Source organism: Acanthaster planci, linkage group LG04 (assembly GCF_054643075.1).
Source record: "Acanthaster planci isolate LZ-2023a linkage group LG04, COTS_SCS, whole genome shotgun sequence".
NCBI lineage: Eukaryota > Metazoa > Echinodermata > Asteroidea > Valvatida > Acanthasteridae > Acanthaster > Acanthaster planci.
The window spans coordinates 7,766,561-7,786,245 of record NC_141780.1 but is presented as its reverse complement, the minus strand read 5'-3'; the positions used below and the strand labels follow the sequence as shown (position 1 = coordinate 7,786,245).

Here is a 19,685-nt window from a genome sequence, read left to right as displayed (position 1 = left end):
CATGTATGTATCAACAACATTAGAGCAGGAAGATTCAAAGAGAGATTGACATATTTATATATGGACAGGTTTTTGCTACATGCATTTCTTAATCCATATCTTTACCTTATTTGATTAGTCTTTTTTTGAAAATTTTATTTACTCATATATGTCCACACATTTTTATAGAGGCACTGTATAATTACATGTAGCCGTCACCGGCAAGTTTAACTAAATGATATTTTGCCAGGACAATTGAAGTAACTGGTTTTTTTGACAAACAGATGCTTACAGTCTTAGTCTCATTCTGCACCAACATAGTCATTGTGACTTCGTATTCACAAGGTGGGAATAAGACCATTTTACAATATCGGATGTTTTTCCCTTAAAAGAACATCCTCCAGAGCCATGATTCAGCAAAAGTAAATGTAGTAAATGTAGGACTCAATTCAAAAAGAACCGAAGAAGACAAGTCTTAAGTTTTGGGGATTGAAAAAAAAGAGAGAAAAACAGCTGGGCATCAAAGCCAGCTAAAACAGTATCGTATGAAATCAAGTTGTGTGCTATCCACTAGACCAATAACCCTACTTGGAATTTAGTAGTACATGTAATTTGAAAACCTTGATGGGCTTACTCGTGTATACATGTATGCATCAAAGGGGGCCCTGTCTACTGGTAGCCGGATAAATACCATGTGGTTAAATTTGCGACAGCTAAATATCAACTGTCTTTTATAAACCTTTTTGCATGTACATGTAATTTGTATTTTTAATTCATAAATACATGTACGTGTGTATGTCCAGGCACCTTAGACACATTTGTCATTCCTGTTGGAATGAAGCCAGCCACATGGCCAGTTTGAAACGGTTGATAAAGCACCGACTGTCTTATAATCCGAAACACTTTTTTGGTTTTACATGAAATTCCAGACTCCTATGAAATGTGGTCCTTTCTTTGCTGTATTGGTCGAATGTTCGCAGTCTGTCTCTTGGTTTGCACAGTACTACCAATGCCACCATATTTTGGGAGTCTAAAATTCACACTGCACTGGTTTATCGGCATTCTGCACCATCTCATGCGCACCAACCCACACGAGCACCAATCTCCATGTAAGGAAGTTGTTTCCGACTAATTTGTGAGAGGGACATACCGTAACAAGGCTAGAGAGGTATTTGAGAAAACTATGACATAAAGTGTATAATTGTTGAACAATATCACTTGTTATGATTTTCTCAATCTATATGACTCAATAGGTATTTATGAATGGGTTTGACATGGACCATTAATTAATTGGCATCCCTTCTCCTAATTTGGTCTTGAATGTCTAACCCTTATTGCCTAGGTTCTTTTCAGAGCACAAACCCTCAATCCTTCAAAATCCTCCAACTGCCCCCCCCACCCCCCGTGAAAAATTGGGAATGGCCTCAGTCCTCAAAAAATCCTCCAATATTTCTTGTAGAAGTTCCGTGGAGGGGTGCCCACTACCTCAATCCTTCAAATCCTCAGGCAATTCCTCTCATTGTGTTGAGGCAGTGTGAATGGTATCCTGGAGCAGTATGGAGGATTTCAAATATATTTGTGGGCGCGAATTTAGGCATGGCTGAACATAAACAACACAAGGTCTAACCCACAACCTTGAGACAATGCATCCTTCGCAATCAGCAATTTGTAATTTTGCCATGCAGCCTCAATCCACCAAACTTGCCTGGAGGATTTTGAAGGATTTGGGATAGTAAGGGTAATTAAAGCCCGCTAAACAAACATTCATTTAAGGGTGGGAACCTTTGTTTTTTAAATATGAAACACTGCCATGCAATCATCATAAATATTCTTAAATCCAAATACCCCCAAAACTTTACTAATGTGCAGGATCTTTATGGTAAAGAACTTTACACATTGACAGCGATCAGGCTTAAAGGGGATGGGCCGTGCTGTGAAGATTTCTTGTAAAACATGCACCAACGCATAAAACATATATACACAACAAAAAACACATCTACATAATTTCAAAATGCGCAGAAGTATGTTAAAAATTATGGTTTTCATGACCCTATTTCACTCCCTTCTGGGAGCTAAACAACAGCCGTCGGGTACAGAAAGTTGTCTGAAGAAATGCCCAAGAATTGTGACCTCATAGGATGGAGTCCTTTATCCGGTGACTGTTTAATGTTACGCAACGGCGTGTTGATTACGTACGTAATGTAGTAGCGTTAGCGTATGCCATCATGTCAGACTCAAGCAACGATAATTCCAGCATTGATGCTTTTTCTGATCACAGCGATCAGTTGTCATGTTCGTCTTATTCATTTGACAAAGAAAGCGACACTGAAGGAGCTGATGAGGCACAAGAAATATTGCTTTATCAGTTTTGAACCAGAATACACTCAGGTTGCAACTCGAGGCTGTTGGCCAGGGGCATGGCGGTGACCCGGAGGATCGACAACAAGACACTGACTGGGTCATGATTTTTTCCTGCACCATTAGACGTAATTGTCCTACCATTGGCTATTCGAAAGCGGTATAGTAGAAGTGTTTTTTTGTCCATGTATATAGGCTGGCCTACTTGGGACAAAGTTGGTGTTCCATTCCGACAATTTTTTTTCACCGTGCACTGCGAGTCACTTGCTTGGCATCAATGCGTTGCATGACAACCGTATTACATAGGGCATTAATTGCACCAGAAAATAGTCCATGTGCGCCAGTGCAATATAGTCCCATTTTACATTGTTTACGCGTAGTTCATGTATGCCTGTACATGTATGTGTCAGTACAGTACATAAACATGCATGATGTATTTTGGAATTTTGAGTCCTCGTAAAAAGCTGATTATGTGTTATCCACAAATCTAACCCGCAAACACTGGTGTGTAAAATCGCTTGGGAATCTACAAAACTGCTCTCCGAGGAATTGTTTTGATTGCGACAACAGCCACTGACAACAGAGTTTATAGGCATTCTTTTGAAATTCACAATTCACGATGGAAATTATTACATGTGTACGGCGCGATGTAAAACAAAATGAACTCAACGCGTCTAGTTAGTTGTCCAATAGCTCTGCCCCCATGTTAAGAGAAGGGCATAGGAAACAAGCCCAAATGTGGTTGACTTGACACGTATGAGTTACGTACCGGACTATGCGCCAAAGCAGAGAATATTATTCTTGTGCGGACCGATCAACTTGCTAGCCAGAACTATGCATTCTGGTCTGGAAAGTCGAGTCCACCCTATGATGACACATTTCTACCAAGATTTGTCTGCTGCCCCCATTGACCAACTTTGATAAGTTTTTATGAAGAAATCAGGCAAAGACTGAAAAAAGCATACAGAAAACGTCAATTCTTGCTGATTTAATGACATAAAAGAGGGGTTAATCCAACTTTTTGTATATATGACGGTTGAAAAACTATCACACAACGTCATAATTTAACCCTACATGACCCATCCCCTTTAATTACAATGGATGAGCATTGTAAGCTGTCATGATCTTATTTTCCAAGACCTTGCCCAGGGTTTGGAAGGATCTGGGCGGTTCGTTGTGCACACCCACCAATACATCCAACGTCACGGCATACTACGTTATGTGGACTTCTTTTATGCGGAGGTCCAAACTGCAGGTACCATGCCTGCTCACACTTTTACACATTCTTATTTCCTGTCAAACGAGCATCATAATACCACGGCACAACAACAAGCAGAGTGTTTTCTTTAAATACCCAGAACAATATCTTAAATAATAAAGCCAAACAGGTCAAAGCTACACACCAAACAAGGATGCACACTTACCAATGAATTCACAGCGGTTGCCGTAATATCTTTCTGGGCATTTGCACACTCCATCGATGCAGCTCCCTTCGTTACAGTCACCCGGCCGGCAAGGAGTGCCTGTGTATAATGACACAGGGCGGTTAATCACTCACTGACAGAGTTAACCACTCACTGATGGGGTTAACCACTCACTGATGGGGGATGGAAACACCAGCTTTTTGCAAATGACAAGATACCAATTTCTTAACAGCGCTGACCCTTTGCTGACCTGTGTTCAAGATTTGTGTGACACTCCTTTCTGCATCATTATTTCCACAAAACTCTGAGACACTATCATGAAGCAACGTCTGCTATGATGCCCTGCTGCGTGGCAGGCAGCTATCCGAGGCCTCTACAAACACTCAACCCCCCACTGATAAGCTCAGGCCTCTGCACAACCTAACTGGCAATCACTCAAGTGTGGGAACGAGTACAGATGTCACCCGGCACTGCATACAGAATTAACCAGAACAGTTTTTAAACGCCCTCTATGTTGCAACACAGGGAATCCCTGGGCACTTATGGTCGAGTTCGGGCGGCCTGTTCTTGACACGGGTTTCTTGTTCTCTTGCTCGAACAGCGGGAACACGACTCAAGAACACTGTTCTCGGAACAGGACCACACACCACCTCCTCGTCAGGGTTTTATAGGAACACATGGAAAAACTTGTGAGATTTTGATTTTTGAACAGCTGCAAAAAGCAGAGAGATGGCTTCCAAAGCCATAGACCATGTAGACAATGGGAAATTTTGCCAAATTAACATTAATTATTTTCCATAAAACAGAAATGAATGTTCCTGTTTATATAGAGAGGAGTTCAGCCCATCCAAACCTTAATTCTCGAATAACATACATGGACGCCGCCATGTTGCATGTTGCTTGTGATAACCGCTTGTTTGTTCCTGGCGTTTGAGCAGCTGACCCACGAACATCAAATCGAGCTGTTCGTGAACATACAGGAACATGCCACCCAAACTCAGCCTATACGTCACCTGGCATAAAGAAATTGATGAGCACCAAGCATACAATGCTGTCAGCAGCAACTTTGTTTTGTACGATTGAGTCATCTGATCCCGAGGGGGCACAAAGCCCATTCATATCACATTGTTGAGTCCAAGAGGTAAAAAAAGGTACCGGTAGTTACTGCAGAAAGTGATTGCTGACCTCCTTCCACGTATTATCCATCTTATATACACAGTCTGCTTCATGTGTCATTGTGTAGAAATAACCCTTAACCCCTTCATACCAGGAGCGGTCCACAGCCGTGGCTTTGTGTGAGGATTAGTGCATACCACACATACAGTCTATTCTCCATGCAGCTGCTGGTTCAATGGGGCCTGCTGCTGGACAGAGCTTTGCATACTGGGCATACCGCAGCCCAGCCATCACGGTCAAAAGAATCCCCCCGCTTAAATGCTGAATCGGCTTGAATTAAGTATCGCAAGGGTTAAAGCAGTTGGGATAATATTTTGAAGAGATGTGTACAAGGTGACATGAAAGGTCAGATTCAACCCTCTGACAGGCAATTGGTACTACACAACAACCTACATCTGAAGAGACAGTGATGTCACTGTTTTTACAGAGGGGAAAACAGTCCTCCATAAAAGACAGCCATAGAGGGTTTGCATAGCTTCCATCTTGAGGGCTGGCACTTTTGGTCCACAGAAGTATGCCCAGAGGAAGTTCCCCTATGGAACAAAAAAGAACTGCCCTGCAAGATGGCTACCACGCAAAGCCTCAATATACCGAGAAACTTACTTTCTTGGCAGAATGGCTGCAGGTAATTTCCCTGGCAAAAGCAAATGAAGCCGGGCCCATCAGACCTGGGCTCACATGTTCCTCCATTCTGACATGGCATGGACGAGCAGTCCATGTTCGCTAAATCAAAAACAAAGGGAAAAAACATTCTTCAATGCAAATGGTCAGTTGTGCAAATGTATTGTCCCTAGAGAGACATGAAACATTGCTCTCAATGTACAGTGTAAGACACTCCTTACTATATGTATTCTGCTATTCCAAAGGTGGAGAAATGTCTACATAAATCATTATGCCAGGTCATGCCCCTGCCTTCTAATTCTTTAATTCATTTAACAGTAGGTCAAGAAACCAGCCTATTTAGCTGTTATAAAACTTTGCTTTTACCGGTACTTCTAATATATGTTAATTCCTTTGTTGACTTAATAGTGGAACAGATAGGCAGCAGACACTGGCATGAAAGTGAACATGAATTTGTCCTTGACACCGACAATCACCCCGACAATTTTGAACCTGTCCAAAATTGTCAGAATGCTTCCCCACCTTTCGGGATCTTCTACCGAAATACCAAAATTATTCTGAGGCAGCCAATTAAACTGATCCCCGATTTACTCAAGAATTACGTTTCTTGGTGATTTGGCTTTAACAGTCTGGATTGTTTGAATCCGCCTTAGGAGACCTAATGACAAGATTGCTTTACGCTTACTGAATTGGCAGAACTCGCCATAGGTCCCATAGGGGCACCTGCAGGAAGGCCCTGGTGCGCTGCAAAACCCACCATTGAGGCAGGGAGAGGGGTTACAGACATCTTCTGTAATACATGTAGATAGGACAGAAGATGGCCAACTATAAGCGCATAAACATTCATTGACAAAAAAATACCGACCGTGAGATACATTTACGTGACCTCTAGCTGTAAGTTATGGAGTCCCTGCACTGCAATTCTGTTTTAGTGCAGTCCTTCAAAATGCACCTTTGATATTTCATCAACTTGATTTTGAAGTTTGTTTGGGGTACTTTAAAAAGTACATGTACTTTGCTACCTTTTGTGTTTTAGGCTGGTGCCCATTTCCATATTCATGAGCAAATGGTGATGTCATCAAGAAAGAAAAACCTGTTTCACCGATGTCTGCACAAAGACTGGGGGAATATCTGACATTTTGCTGGTCTAAATTTGTCTTCTTTGGTGATTCATTGTTCTTTGCGTGACACGGAAATGAACAAGGACCAACCCTTTCCTGGAAGTGTTTTCAGGGAGCAAATTTGCTGTTCACAAGATGGACAGAAAAATCTACGATGTGAGCAGTGTCCTCTCTGGAATAACTTCACAGTAACAGTACCCTCATTTGTTTGTAAAAGCTCAGAAAATTTAAGATGTTTGAAAAAAATGCACTTTTCAACATGCTTAACCCCAGTTAAGTAACAGTTTTCTCACACTGACGAAGAGAAAAAACTTTGAGAGAAATTCATCACACTTCTAGTTCCAGTCCTGAACATTTTTGGTTGCAAAGGGCACCAGTAACAACTGGGGCATATCGAAAAATTCTTTGCAAACCCCAGTATTGGACATAGTAACAAAGGATTTCATATCATTTCTCTCTGACAGATGTGCACTCGTGACTTCCCTGCCACATGTGTGTACTTATGAACCACGAGGAATTGGTGAGTTGCATAAAACACATTCATTGCAAAGGTTACCACAGGGGAGATTACTTTACAAAGAGCTAGGTCTAACTGTTGGAACTCTGCCAGCTACGATCAGCACATACCATGACAGACATCACTGAAACTGTTCCGTGCCTCATCCGACCCATCACCACAGTTGTCAATGTTATCACATGTCAGTGTACTCCTTATACAACGGTGGTTCTTGCAGTAGAAATACAAGTTCCCAACACTGCATTCTCCCGGTGAACCTTAAGAGATGATGAATAAGAGATAAATAAGCTCAGACCAGTAGGCAAACTGCCTGATTACATGCAAACAGCTTCAAGAGTACTTTTTCTCACAACGCAACTTGAATCTTATGACAAAATGCAGAATAAAATGAAAGTGCTGTCAAAATGATTGTACGTCATGTGAACTGCCAGTATCACACAAGCAGGGGGTATACTGTGTGACTTATAAGCAACAAGGATGATGACTCAGAGCCCAGTGGTACATGGATGTCACAAATAGCATTCACATGTGGGGTGACTCAGTGGGATGCCAATTTCAGTTGGGCTGGCTTTTGATATCACCAGGGTGTCTTGTGAACACCTGAGGTTAGGAACTTTTCTACTTGTTCATTTTACACGCTTTGGTAACAGTGTCCTTAGCTCTTTGTTTGGACAGGTTCACTGTTGGTGTTTTGCTTTTACACATCACGGTTTGACAGCTTGACGTATGCAGACACTATGTAGATGAAAATGTTGACAGGTTTCCTACTGCAGCCCCCAAAAATCAAATCCAGAAACAAATTGTCGAAAGAACTGCATGAGAGACCAGCAATGGAAAACTTCTCCCTGACCTTGACTCACTTTGTTGGTATGGGTCACATATGTGACCCGCTCTGTAAAAGTGAGTCTCCGGAGCTACTTTTGAGTTTTACTTCGTATAAGATAGAGGAATTTGAGCTCTTTGTTTTGATGTATCACTCAGTTTGGTACAATGAAAATGGACGTTGTGTAGATGTTGAAATGTTGAGGATTCTTCTTGCTTAAACACTGTGCAAGATTCTTTCAAAGGCCAAATTCAAAATGACTCTGGAAACATGTGGCTCATTTTCATAGAATGGGTCTCATACCGTATGGTTTGATCAGGGCAATGGAGATAGTGTACATACTCGTTTCATGAATACACTGTATGTGTGCTTAGATTAGGATTGAGTTTGTAAGAAAACGGTTGTCTCTCTGTTACAAATTTCATTTATGTACCACATGGAACATGTCAACAGAACATGGCAGAACAGTGAGCGACTATTCAAATAATCTTGCCATAAACACCTACAATCTGAACATCACGCCAGGACTTTGAGCACTGCCGGATGCTACTTCATTTCAAGAGCTGAATTCACTTAAATCTCAGATTTCAGCACCAGCAGAATGTCACTGGACCTGTGCACTGCGTCCTCTTCAATCGTTCCCCTGGCCAATCTGTGGCGTGTGCCAGGTGGACTTACTTGGCTCTTTGAAGGCAGTGAACGCCATATCCAAGGTGAGCGTGGTGTCTCGTATGGTCCCACGCCAGCGGATGTAGAGACACGACTGGGTGGAGGTGACCTCTGTCTGCTGCTCCAGGGTGCCGTTGTACAAGAGGGGGGACAGGGATGTCAGTCCATCTCTTACCTCAATCGGGCCGCTGTTGGGATCGGCATTATGAACTGTTGGCCGCAACACAAAGACGGAAGAAACTTCAGATGCTTCATTTGATGGTGGCCACGTTACAGTAAATTCGGAGTCTGCTTAAACATTGTTTGAAAGTATGCTGAACTGTAAATTCTCAAGAAGGACCAAGTCACCACTCTGGTGACTTTTGGTGTGAACACCTTTCTGATGTCAGTCAATTTGCTTTCACAGTTTTGTTGACAAGACCTTTTGACAGGAATTCTATGGTCTGGAACCGGAAACAATGCATAAATTACCTTATCGACTATGAATATGCATTGCCTTTTGAACAGCACTTTAAAAAGAACATCAAGTATCAAATGGAACAGATATGTAATTGTCTCATAAGGAACACAACTGTGCATTTTGAGGAATCGCAGTACATGTATAACACTGAAATACTGACTGTATGCTTTAAGGTAGATTTTCATTTCAGGTGCTGCTTCTATGTAGTAGAGGCCATCTATAACTCTGGCAGTGACAGCTGCCGGCAAGGGTTGAATGGAAACATCCACAGTCCCATAGCCGTTGCTAATATCTGGTTTTGCAGAGTCTGGAAAAAAAAATTCAAGCTAAAATTGGGAGCGGAAAGGGTTAAAACATGTTTTAAAAATTTGTTCTCTATCTACCAGTGTCTAATCAGAAATTATTTGACACCTACTGAGTTTCAACGGATAAACAGCAGCAGAAGTTATAACGGCCCTTATGTCGTGCATAAAAAATAATGAGCGCATTCTTTCGAAGCTAAAGCAGTTTGCAGCGGAAGGTGAATGAACAAGATCTGACAACCTGCAGGGGCAGGGAGGACTGACAGGCTTAACTGCCACGCTTGCCCAAAGTAGCTATCAGTGGACGTGTGTGCATGCTAATCCCTCATTGGTTTTAAACACACACACAAGCAGTCCAAGATGTCTGTGGAGACAGACCTCGTGTCTAATTTGAACTAGACTGCATGTGCTTTGCCATGCACTTGGCAATGTCATCTATATAGCTGTGCCCTAATCACACACTTTAAGTAAAAAACAGCCGTTGTTGCTACCGACTGGCTATTAAATGTAAACATTGCCAAAAGCTACCTACTGGCCTATGACTCAACTCTCGGTCTTTGAATAACTCCTGGTTGTGTTGGTGGCAATTTTATGTGCCTTTGTGTATTCTTGCCATCCCTTTGAGAACCAGTGAAAGGTGTGACTCGGCATAACGAATTAGTCAGAAGTCATCAGATCAACTTTTGAAAAAGCCTCAACCCTAACCATGTTGAACCCAACAAGGTTATGCAGGATTTCAGTGGTCCCTAGGGGTTAGGGTTAAAGGGGTCAATGCAATGCAATTCTTTTTTTGTTTTTTTTTTCAACTATAATCATTTAAAGAGCAGTTGGTGACAATGGTGACTCTGTCAGCTGTGACCCTTTATATTCAGCGTTACTTTTTCCCCCTGAATGCCAAGCTGTCCAGCGTTGTGATTGACATGAACTCGAGCACACGAAACACTCAGACAGCGAAGGCCTTGCTGTTGCAGAATGTCTCCCTGCACTCACACAAATAGACGTCGCCGAGATTCACGTACTCCGTGGCGGTGAGGTACCGGAATCGGGCCTGAAATCCCCTGAATTCCGACTCCTCGATGCGAGCGGGCCTGACGTGCAGCTCCAGCCTGACTTCCCCACCGTCATGAATCAACATGTCTGGTCTACGGCAGCCGCAGTACCTAGCCACTGTGGAGTCAGAGTATATCTGGGGCAAGAATGACATACTGTACATGTACACACAGTGACGTAACTGGGTGGATGTCAGTGGGAGGGGGTGGGGAATCGTACACCAGTGGGTGTACCATACTTATTCAGTATAGGCGCTGAAAGCAGGTGAACTGCAGCTCGTATTGAGGTTGTGTTCATTTCAAGATTTCAAATGGAGGAAAGGGCATCTGAGGACCACATACCTACCTGTATGTTGGGGCGGGGGAAGGGGGGGGAGTTTGTATGCCACCGCCCACATGTCTGTTAAACTTTACCTTGCCAATAGTGAATAAAAGAAGTGACGCCAAACAACTTCAACTTCACCCAGCAATCCTCAATCCTCCATTTGCAACAGGATATTACATAAACCCTAAGGGATTAGGGCTACCCCCTAGGGGATTAGGGCTACCCCCTAGGGGATTAGGGCTACCCACTAGGGTGTGGAATCAAGTTACATGTACACGTACGATTTAGATTTCTGGTTTCTACTAAAACAAAATGCTGCCGATTTGGTCTCTTGCGCGTGGGATCTGATGACGCACTCGCGCACTAGATTCAAATTCAAACAGTGCTTACAGCCAAGTAGTCAAACTGGTCGGCGTCGCATTCTTCATGGTGCACGTACTCGCTGCTAAGGTGGAAATCTTCAAACATGAGCTGGATGTACTTGCTGGGGTCATCCGGGATGAGGGTCAACCAGCAGGAGTAGGCCTCGGGCAGCTTGGGGTAAGAGGAAGGGAACAGGTAGGAGGAGAACAGACCCTTTCTGTTGGACGAGGTGATGGTTATGGTCCTGTTGCAATCTAGGCACAGACAGAATCGAGAGGCAACAAAACCAAAGGATTGATGAGAATATTCAGTGGGGGATAGAAGAGTCTAAAACCCATTTCTTGCTGTGGTTTGGCATTTGTAGATAACAGCAGTGGCTATGACAGGTTTAAAATCTGCACTGAACCAAGAAAATGAGTTCATTAAGTTCCAGGCCAGTGCTTCATTGGCAGATTTTTGCAGTCTTCAACAACAGGTGCATGTAAGAGTGTACATAATGTACGTATACAAGGAAATCAAACCCTGTTTAATTTTAGACAACGCTGCAATTTTGACACCCTGTTGCATGAGTCAATCACATTTGAAATTGAAAAATATCCTTTCAGACTTACAACTTACAAGTAATTACAGGCTCTGACTTAGGCATTACGATTGGTACAGAAGAAGTTGTCCATGTAAACCTGATAGAATTATCCTAAACACGGCAAGGCTGCTCACATGCTCACTTTTCCTGTATTTCTGTTTTGGGTTTAAAAAAGTACTTACACTGCATGTACTTGAAGTTTACCAGGGCAAAAATATCATCGCAAAAAAAGGCAAGGTTGCTCACATGTACCGGTACATGTACCAGTAGGTTGTATTGGTACCTGTGCAGTATTTGTGTTTTATTTTGGTTTTTAAAATGCACACAAGTATACACAGTACACATACTTGCAATTAACCAGGGCAGGGCCACAACATTTTCCATGGGGCATATACGCATGTACCGCACAGTATACATGTATGTACATGTACGTACCTGTTATTGGTAGCTACACGTATGTATGTAGGCCTACATGGATGGTACATGTACATGCAATGATTAATCTTCCTTTAATCTTTGAGACCATTCACATAAATGTACATGTACCTACACCGTAATACAGAAATAGTCGGTTCAGTTGATTAGAATGGTGGCTGGTATGTACCGCTTCATGTACACGTATCTATGGCATGTGTGCGGATTTTGATGGTTAACGTGATCTGAATGTCATTCTACAGTAAATGACCATATATCTCCGATAAATATGAAAATATAAAAACAAAGATACTGGTAAGTACAGGTGTCATAGCAACCCTTACAGCTCCTTTGTTGCACACACATGTACATGTACAGGGTACATGTAAGTACATTGCTACCAAGACAACAGAGATAATGCAGTTATGCAACATATGTACATGTACATACTGTAAGGTCATCAGGTGGTAATACATGTACATTACAAAACTAAAGTTGAGCCAATCTTTATCTCGTCCTTTATAAAGAGACAAAATAAACAAAACAGAAGGAAGAATATATAAATTGTATCCGGTACACAGCATCTGTACAAGTAAACATTTCATGTAAGAGGATGGGCGAGTGTGTTTTTTGGCAAGTTCTTGGATCAAGATGGTGGGGCTGCATGAGAAGTTCACCACAGCAGCATTCAGAATGGTTGGCAATTTAACCTACCACAGTGTTAGCAGGCATGCATCTTCTTTACACCAATTCATACTTGTGGGTGGAAAAAGGCAAATTTACATGTAAGGACCAACGGCTGGATTCCAGCTGCTAGTCCTCTGATTGTCAGTTGCGCAAACCCACAATTAAGCGTACATCCGGGTGTCTACACTAAATGTACATGTATGAACACTATTTTCAAACAATGTGGTGAGATTAAACTTTCATCGAGTATGAGTTCCCCGTACATGTACCGTATCCCGCATTGCTCTGTTGTTCATAATTGTCTCAGGTTTGTAACAAAAAAAGGGTACCCATGATTGTGCCTATGCCAAGCTATGAACTCTACCCACTAGGCCACTTCCCAGTTGGTACACATGTACGTGTATTATGGGGGGGGGGTGTATTTCTGCAGATATGATGTGTCACAACTTTTGAGGGAAGGTTGGTAACCTTGCAATAATGAATTACCCTTACTCTATCGAATAGAGCAAATCACCAGTATTGTTCAATAGAAGTTTTGACACGTACATTTTCCATCAGGAGGCTGATGATTGATTTCAGCTACCTGGACGAGTGCTTATTTATGCAGCCTAAAGGCATTGTACATGTACAGACTAAATGTGAGAATGGAGATGTGCCGATAAACTTGTAAATATGTTTGTGGTTTTGAGGAGCAGAAAGCTGTGAACGAATCATGAGTCAGTGGTAGGATTTCGATGAGCAACCATGCACACTGAAATACATCTTACATGTACATTCTTAGGGATTTCACAGCTTGTGAAGAACAATTCATTTAACTTATGTACATGTAGATCTACACATACATGTAGGAGTTCAATCCCTGACCACCTGTTTAAACTGTAACTAGCTCAGAATGAGACCACTTTTATTGGACTCTGGTGCCCACTGGACTTGACACTTTGACCTCCTATTGAGGTGTGCCAGAGGTATGCACAATGGGTGTGGGTATAAGTCTGGAATCTTGCATGAAAAGTTGCCCTGGCTGGACATACAAAGTTGTGTAAAGCTATGACCCCAAATCTGGCCATCGCTGTGGGGTCTCCAATGCATACAATATACACTATGCAGGTGGCCTGAATCCCAAAACTACATGTGTACATGTACAATTAAGAGCACAGTAGGTGACCCTTAGAAATGCATTCTGAATTAGAATTTGTGGTGGTACCAAGTTTAATCACTTTAGATTCTCCATGCTTTAAAGACCAATGGCATGACTTGAACCATCAGAAATCAGAACAACCCTTGTAGGAGCCCCCAGCAAAACAAGCAGCTGTGCGAGAGAAAGTGTTTACATGTACATCAATAACCATTTTTGATGTACTGTAGCAAGTAGAACCCTCTTTTTTGGGGAGGGGGCAAATAACACCGGGACTTTTTCATGAGCATGTATTTATCTTACGGAAATCAGAATGTTGAGATTTTTGGGCCTTTGAAAACTCAGAGCTCAGAACAGTTCCCATTCAATTAGAACAGTTGGCATGCAATGGGGCAGTTTCCAAAGTTTACTGGCAACTCAGCCATATAGATCTACATTGATGAGAGTGCCCCCAAAGTAACAATGGCACCTCACCGGATTATAGTCTGTACAAATTCCATTTGATGTGAGGTACTTGGTACTCTGGCTTTTGATGTAAGGTGCCAAGATACTGGGTGCTTTACTATATCATCCCTACGTTAACCCTAACCTTCCCCAACCACACAGAATAAAACAGTAGTGAAGTGTTTAATTCTGTGGGGATAGGTCTGGTAGGCCCATAACAGCTGGCTTTTGCATTGGGTTTGGCATGCCTCAGAAAAACAAAGTCCAACAGCCTCTGTGCACAAAGTCCCATATGGGCGTTTAACTCTGTGTAAATGGGGAAGGTTAGGGCCAGCAACCCTTGGGGGATAAGGCTTAAAGTGCAACATGCACAACACAATGGGTCAAACTATGTGTATATTGTACAGTGTACCGATACATTTACATACCAATGCTCAAGACATCCTTACAACAGTACAGGCACATCATAAGCACAGCGAGGCAGCTCAGCATTGCTTGTCTCCAAATGTGCACCATCTTCTGCAATGAAATGTAAAAAAAAAAGGTCCAAATGTCACAAAGTCCTGAGAACAAGATTAAATATCCAGTATGCTACGTGTATGTGCACCGTCTATGATGATTTTTTTTGAATGGTTGACTTTTTTTAAAATCAGATGTTTTTGATGTTGCAAGTACATGTATTATGACTGGCCGACTCCCATAAATGTATACATGTACGTATACATGCATGTCGGTTTCAACTTTTGAAAATGTTAGTATGCATGCATTCTCTGTCCTAAACTTGCCTCAATGTTTCGCTAACATTGTTAACTTTCTGTATTTCAATTAAAGGTCTGGGTTACATGCAAACACCATAAGAATTTCACAGCATCCGAGGTACCGGCACATGTACACTGCATACCCAAAATAGCCCTACACCAATCAGACCCAACAAAAAAGGCTCATTTGTTTATTTGCCAACAGCTTCCCAAATCACATGATGTCTGTGGACAAATCAGTTGATAGCATTCATGGTCTGTTACAGGACTGATGAGGGTTGATCACACTGAGATTACTGTGCTGAGTAAGTCAACAGGGAACAACTCCACAGGACATGCACCTTTCCGCTGTTCAGTCAGTGACTTCAACTGCAATGGTTTTTAACCCCATTAACCCACATTCAAGTTTTTCTTCTTTTCACAAGCACGCACATGCACATGAACTGAATGTATGGTTGACTAATGTTTTTCAAATTCCTCTGAATAATGTCCAAGATGCCAACAACTCTCTGGCATCAGAGACTGAAGTTCACGGACTTGTAGATACATGTTGTGCTCTGTGGTTGCAAAACTGAATCAACTAAATTTATAGTATGTACTTTTGTTAACTGCTTAAACCGGACTGATGAGTAAATTTATTCTGAGAGGCCTTCTTCTTCAACTTCAACTTCTTCCACTACAGCCCTTGTGTTGGCAGGTTATACAATGTAACGAGCTGTTCCACACATCTACACTTGTACACGTGTGCACCTTGGCACACTCTACTATCCCGAGATGTACTGGTATAATACATGTATGTGTTTGTTCAGGAAAGAACAAATGACAAATACAACACCCTGGGTTACACCACCTGATGGCATGTGACCAATCCACACAATATTTAAGGGTACGTGCAGAGATGCGTTCTTGACAAACTTGTCCCACCTGTCAAAATCAGTCGAGTGATGCCCACTGAATGTGTCTGTGTACTGTGGCAAACCAAGCGGAAGGAATGTTTCACTGTCTGTGACTTGTTACAGCAAAAGGAGGGTTAGACAAAAGTACATGTACATGTATGTACATGTGCAACTGTGCCGATCACTGTCCTCTACATGTACAGTGTGCATGTCGTACACGCTCATTAAAAGTGTATGGAGCTACATGTACATGTGCACCAGGATCTGACCATTCTTCAGGAAGCGTGACCAAGTACATGTACATGTACATGATGATATTGTCCATGGGTCTGCATCCTCCATTATTCAATGAAAATTGCTTTTGACCATGACCCAGATTGGTAGGGATCTGAGTACCTGCTTTACCAAACTTTTAACAGATGCATGCATGCAACTTTACTGTACACTGCACTCTGCATGTACAGTCAAACCTTGTTAATAAGAGACCCTTCGGACTTGGCAAATTACCTTGTTATAACAGGAACCTTGTATTATCAGGAATAAAACAATGATAAACAAAGGATTGGGACCTATGATTTTCCTTGGTATATGCAGCCTCTTGTATTGAGAGTGCTCTTATTAACGAGGTTCAACTGTACCGTACCATAAATTGTGTGTGGGAATTCTTTACACTCAAGGACTAATCAAACCAGGTTAAAAATTCAATCAACACATGACATTATTGTTATTAAGAAAAGTTTGTTTGAAAAGATTCTTGATGGATGTTTCCAAACCTTCCTGAACTTTTGTACAGAAAACAACTACATTTACGTGCCTCATCCAATTGCCACAAAAGCAAGGTGCATGCAGACAATTTGGGCATAGCCATATTTCACTTCTAAATCTTGGTATTGTTATCGAAAATCCACAGTACACAGAAAAGACCAGCCACACATCAGGCCTTTTCATTATTTACATGTACCTGAAATGCTATCACTGAGATAACACTAATGTGACTGGGATTTGAATGAAATCCGGTCAAGGGGCAAAGTAATGGCTGTGTGCATTACGTGCTTGGTATGGTTCAATGTAACTTTAAACTCATGAACAAATAGGTACTGTACATGTACAGTACGTACACGATTGGATCTATGCCTATGGTGTACATGTACAACTATGGGAAACATGCCAAAAACCACCCCAATATGCATGCACAAATGTATCAGTGTTTATTTGTGGGTATTTACACATGTACGTACATGTACTGGTACCTCAGGTGCTAAAAATCAGTTCAGCTGCGTTGGTTTACATGTAGATGGCTTTCAAAGTTCAAGGGCCTGATGTTTCAGCTAGAACTATAGTAGAACTAGAAGTATCTCTTTCATCTGGACCAAATGTTTCAGTTTTTTTCTTTTGAGAAAGCTCCCGCCAAGACTGAAAAGTCGGTTTTGCTACTGAAAAGTTTCTGCTCCTGGTAGCATCAAAACGTCTAGCACTGTAACTTTTAAGATTAATTCCATTCAACATGTACATGTCTGATGGTTTGTTTAGGATTTTCTTACAGGTATACGTAGTTGTTGGAAGGTCTGTCTCTTTCCAAAGATGTAGTTTGGAGAGATGTTAATTTTTAATAACTGAACATATGTTATGAATATACGTGGGTGAAAGGGCAAAACCATTATTAAACATGAGGACTGAGGATTGTTAGGGTTGATATATTGAAAACAGCATGCCCTAAAACATTCAGAACTGCCCATGTACAGTATCAGGGCCCAGTGTTGACAGAAGAGTATATAAATGATCCTGTTAACAGGTCTAGTGCCCAATCAGGCACTATAATCAAAATTTTTGAGTGGTTACAGTGTCCTCATATGATGTGAATAGCCAAACGCAACTCAAAAACTTAATCTCGGGATACCAAGCGTGTTTCTTAAATTGGTGAATAGCTTAAGGGATAATTTCTGAATTAAACATAAAACAGTTTAATTAAAAACCATGAAACTTGTTTATTTCAAAATGTTGATATATCATCACCGTTTTCACGAAGAAAGAAAAGTGTTTCAAATCATGATCATTTCAAATTGTTTTTTAGCAAAATCAGCAAAGCTAACTGCTGTCTAGAAGGTGGTGTAGTCATTTTTTTACCAAATCTACTCAAATCAGCCAAATCAAGATGATCTTGATAGGCAAAATGCAACTTAATCCGCATTTACTGTTTTCATGAAGACAGAAAGTAGTCCTTCATAGATACATCCACATGAATAAAGGGCACAACTGTGGGCAAAATCCATTTTACCGTTTTCACAAAGAGACAAAAGTGATTCAGAAAATGTAACAATTGCACCTAGCACTTGCCAATACGGACCGTTTTCACAAAAAGACAAAATGCACACAAAATCCAGCATTTTCAAGTACAGACAAATGTGTTTGTTTACTAAACAATGTTAATTGATTCCTAAAAATATGATTTTGTGGGTTTTGTGTCTTAAGATCTGACCTTTTATGAAGTAGCTTGTTTATAGTCAAGGGAAAGTCAAGTCTTGGGGAAAGGAATGTTTGCAAAAGACACCAATTTTAAATGCAATTTTCTCGAAACCTGGATTTTGTTCTTTAGAGAGACTTTTGTCTTTTTGTGAAAATGGTGACGGTATATTTTCACAGAGATACAGGTGTTACTAGCTTCCTTAGTATATAATATGCTTAGGCCTGTGAAATACATGTACATTGTAACTGGTCACTCATGCACATGTTCATCTTGGCCATGTCCCCTCGGACCTCTATGTGACCAGAACTTCATGTTAACATTTCCCTTGGCCACGTATATTATTGTTGATGCTCTGTCAACGTACCCCAACTTCACGCAGCCCCTTTTACTAATGTGGCGCACTTTGATTTTTCCAAGTGGCTAACATTAAGGTAACTGTTACGTGACTTCCAAAAGTCTATCGTTAGGGCACTGCACAATAATCATTGCCAATCTATATGGGTTTCAATTTCCATTTATTGTAGCGGCACTGCAGTAGCACATGATGTTCAGCGAGCTAAAGGCTCAGGCTGGAACGCCATTTTTAAAAATGATTTCCTTCATTTTTTTTCATCATTTTTGCAATTAGATCCTAGATGCTTATGTAGCTCCATACATGTTTTTCTTTTCATTTTTGGTCAATTCATGCCCCTAAAGGATTTTTTAGAGAATAAAGTCTGAGATCCATCTGTTAGAGACTAGTAGGGTCCGTCCTCCGCTGCAGACGATAGACCCCATAGTTCTGGGGGTAGGGGTAGGTAGGAACCAGTCAAGTGAAATGATGTTCTATTCAATGGCTGTACTGTTGAATGGAAGGAACTATTCAGTGATGTGATCAATGATCCAACAATCAGATGACAAGGTTTGCAGCAAGGCTCTGGGGCGGCGCGCATATCTGAGGCTCTTGCAAAATGGCGGGTAGTAACCAATGAAAACTGCAACCATTGGCATTGCGACGTAAGCGTGCACCAGCCAGTCAGAGGATTGGATTACAGTCATTTCTTTGATCAGTACGTACGTGCATGTTTGTTGCACTTGTTTAAGTCGGTTGCTACATGTACCTGCATTTTGTGCCACC

The 19,685-nt window shown here is 41.5% G+C and overlaps 2 protein-coding genes across 6 annotated transcripts in view; one reads left to right on the top strand and one right to left on the bottom strand.

The window, feature by feature from the left end:
• Window positions 1-19,685, top strand: part of c9orf64 (chromosome 9 open reading frame 64) — a 39,167-nt gene that overhangs the window by 1,624 nt on the left and 17,858 nt on the right. For 2 of the 4 annotated variants that reach the window (XM_087135240.1, XM_022254122.2), the window contains exon 2: window positions 7,144-7,199. The gene's annotated coding sequence lies outside the window, so the exon portion shown is untranslated. Of the gene's footprint in view, window positions 1-908; window positions 1,089-7,143; window positions 7,200-19,685 lie in introns of all 4 variants that reach the window. The other 2 variants (XM_087135242.1, XM_087135238.1) reach the window with 2 other exon arrangements.
• Window positions 1-19,685, bottom strand: part of LOC110989604 (uncharacterized) — a 31,383-nt gene that overhangs the window by 10,601 nt on the left and 1,097 nt on the right. The window contains exons 2-10 of one of the 2 annotated variants that reach the window (XM_022254113.2): window positions 14,879-14,969; window positions 11,215-11,441; window positions 10,441-10,636; window positions 9,309-9,455; window positions 8,698-8,898; window positions 7,307-7,453; window positions 6,244-6,348; window positions 5,541-5,660; window positions 3,762-3,860 (exon numbers count right to left, since the gene is read on the bottom strand). In XM_022254113.2, coding sequence (XP_022109805.2) covers window positions 3,762-3,860; window positions 5,541-5,660; window positions 6,244-6,348; window positions 7,307-7,453; window positions 8,698-8,898; window positions 9,309-9,455; window positions 10,441-10,636; window positions 11,215-11,441; window positions 14,879-14,969 — 1,333 coding nt within the window. The remainder of the gene's footprint in view (window positions 1-3,761; window positions 3,861-5,540; window positions 5,661-6,243; window positions 6,349-7,306; window positions 7,454-8,697; window positions 8,899-9,308; window positions 9,456-10,440; window positions 10,637-11,214; window positions 11,442-14,878; window positions 14,970-19,685) is intronic. The other variant, XM_022254114.2, reaches the window with a different exon arrangement.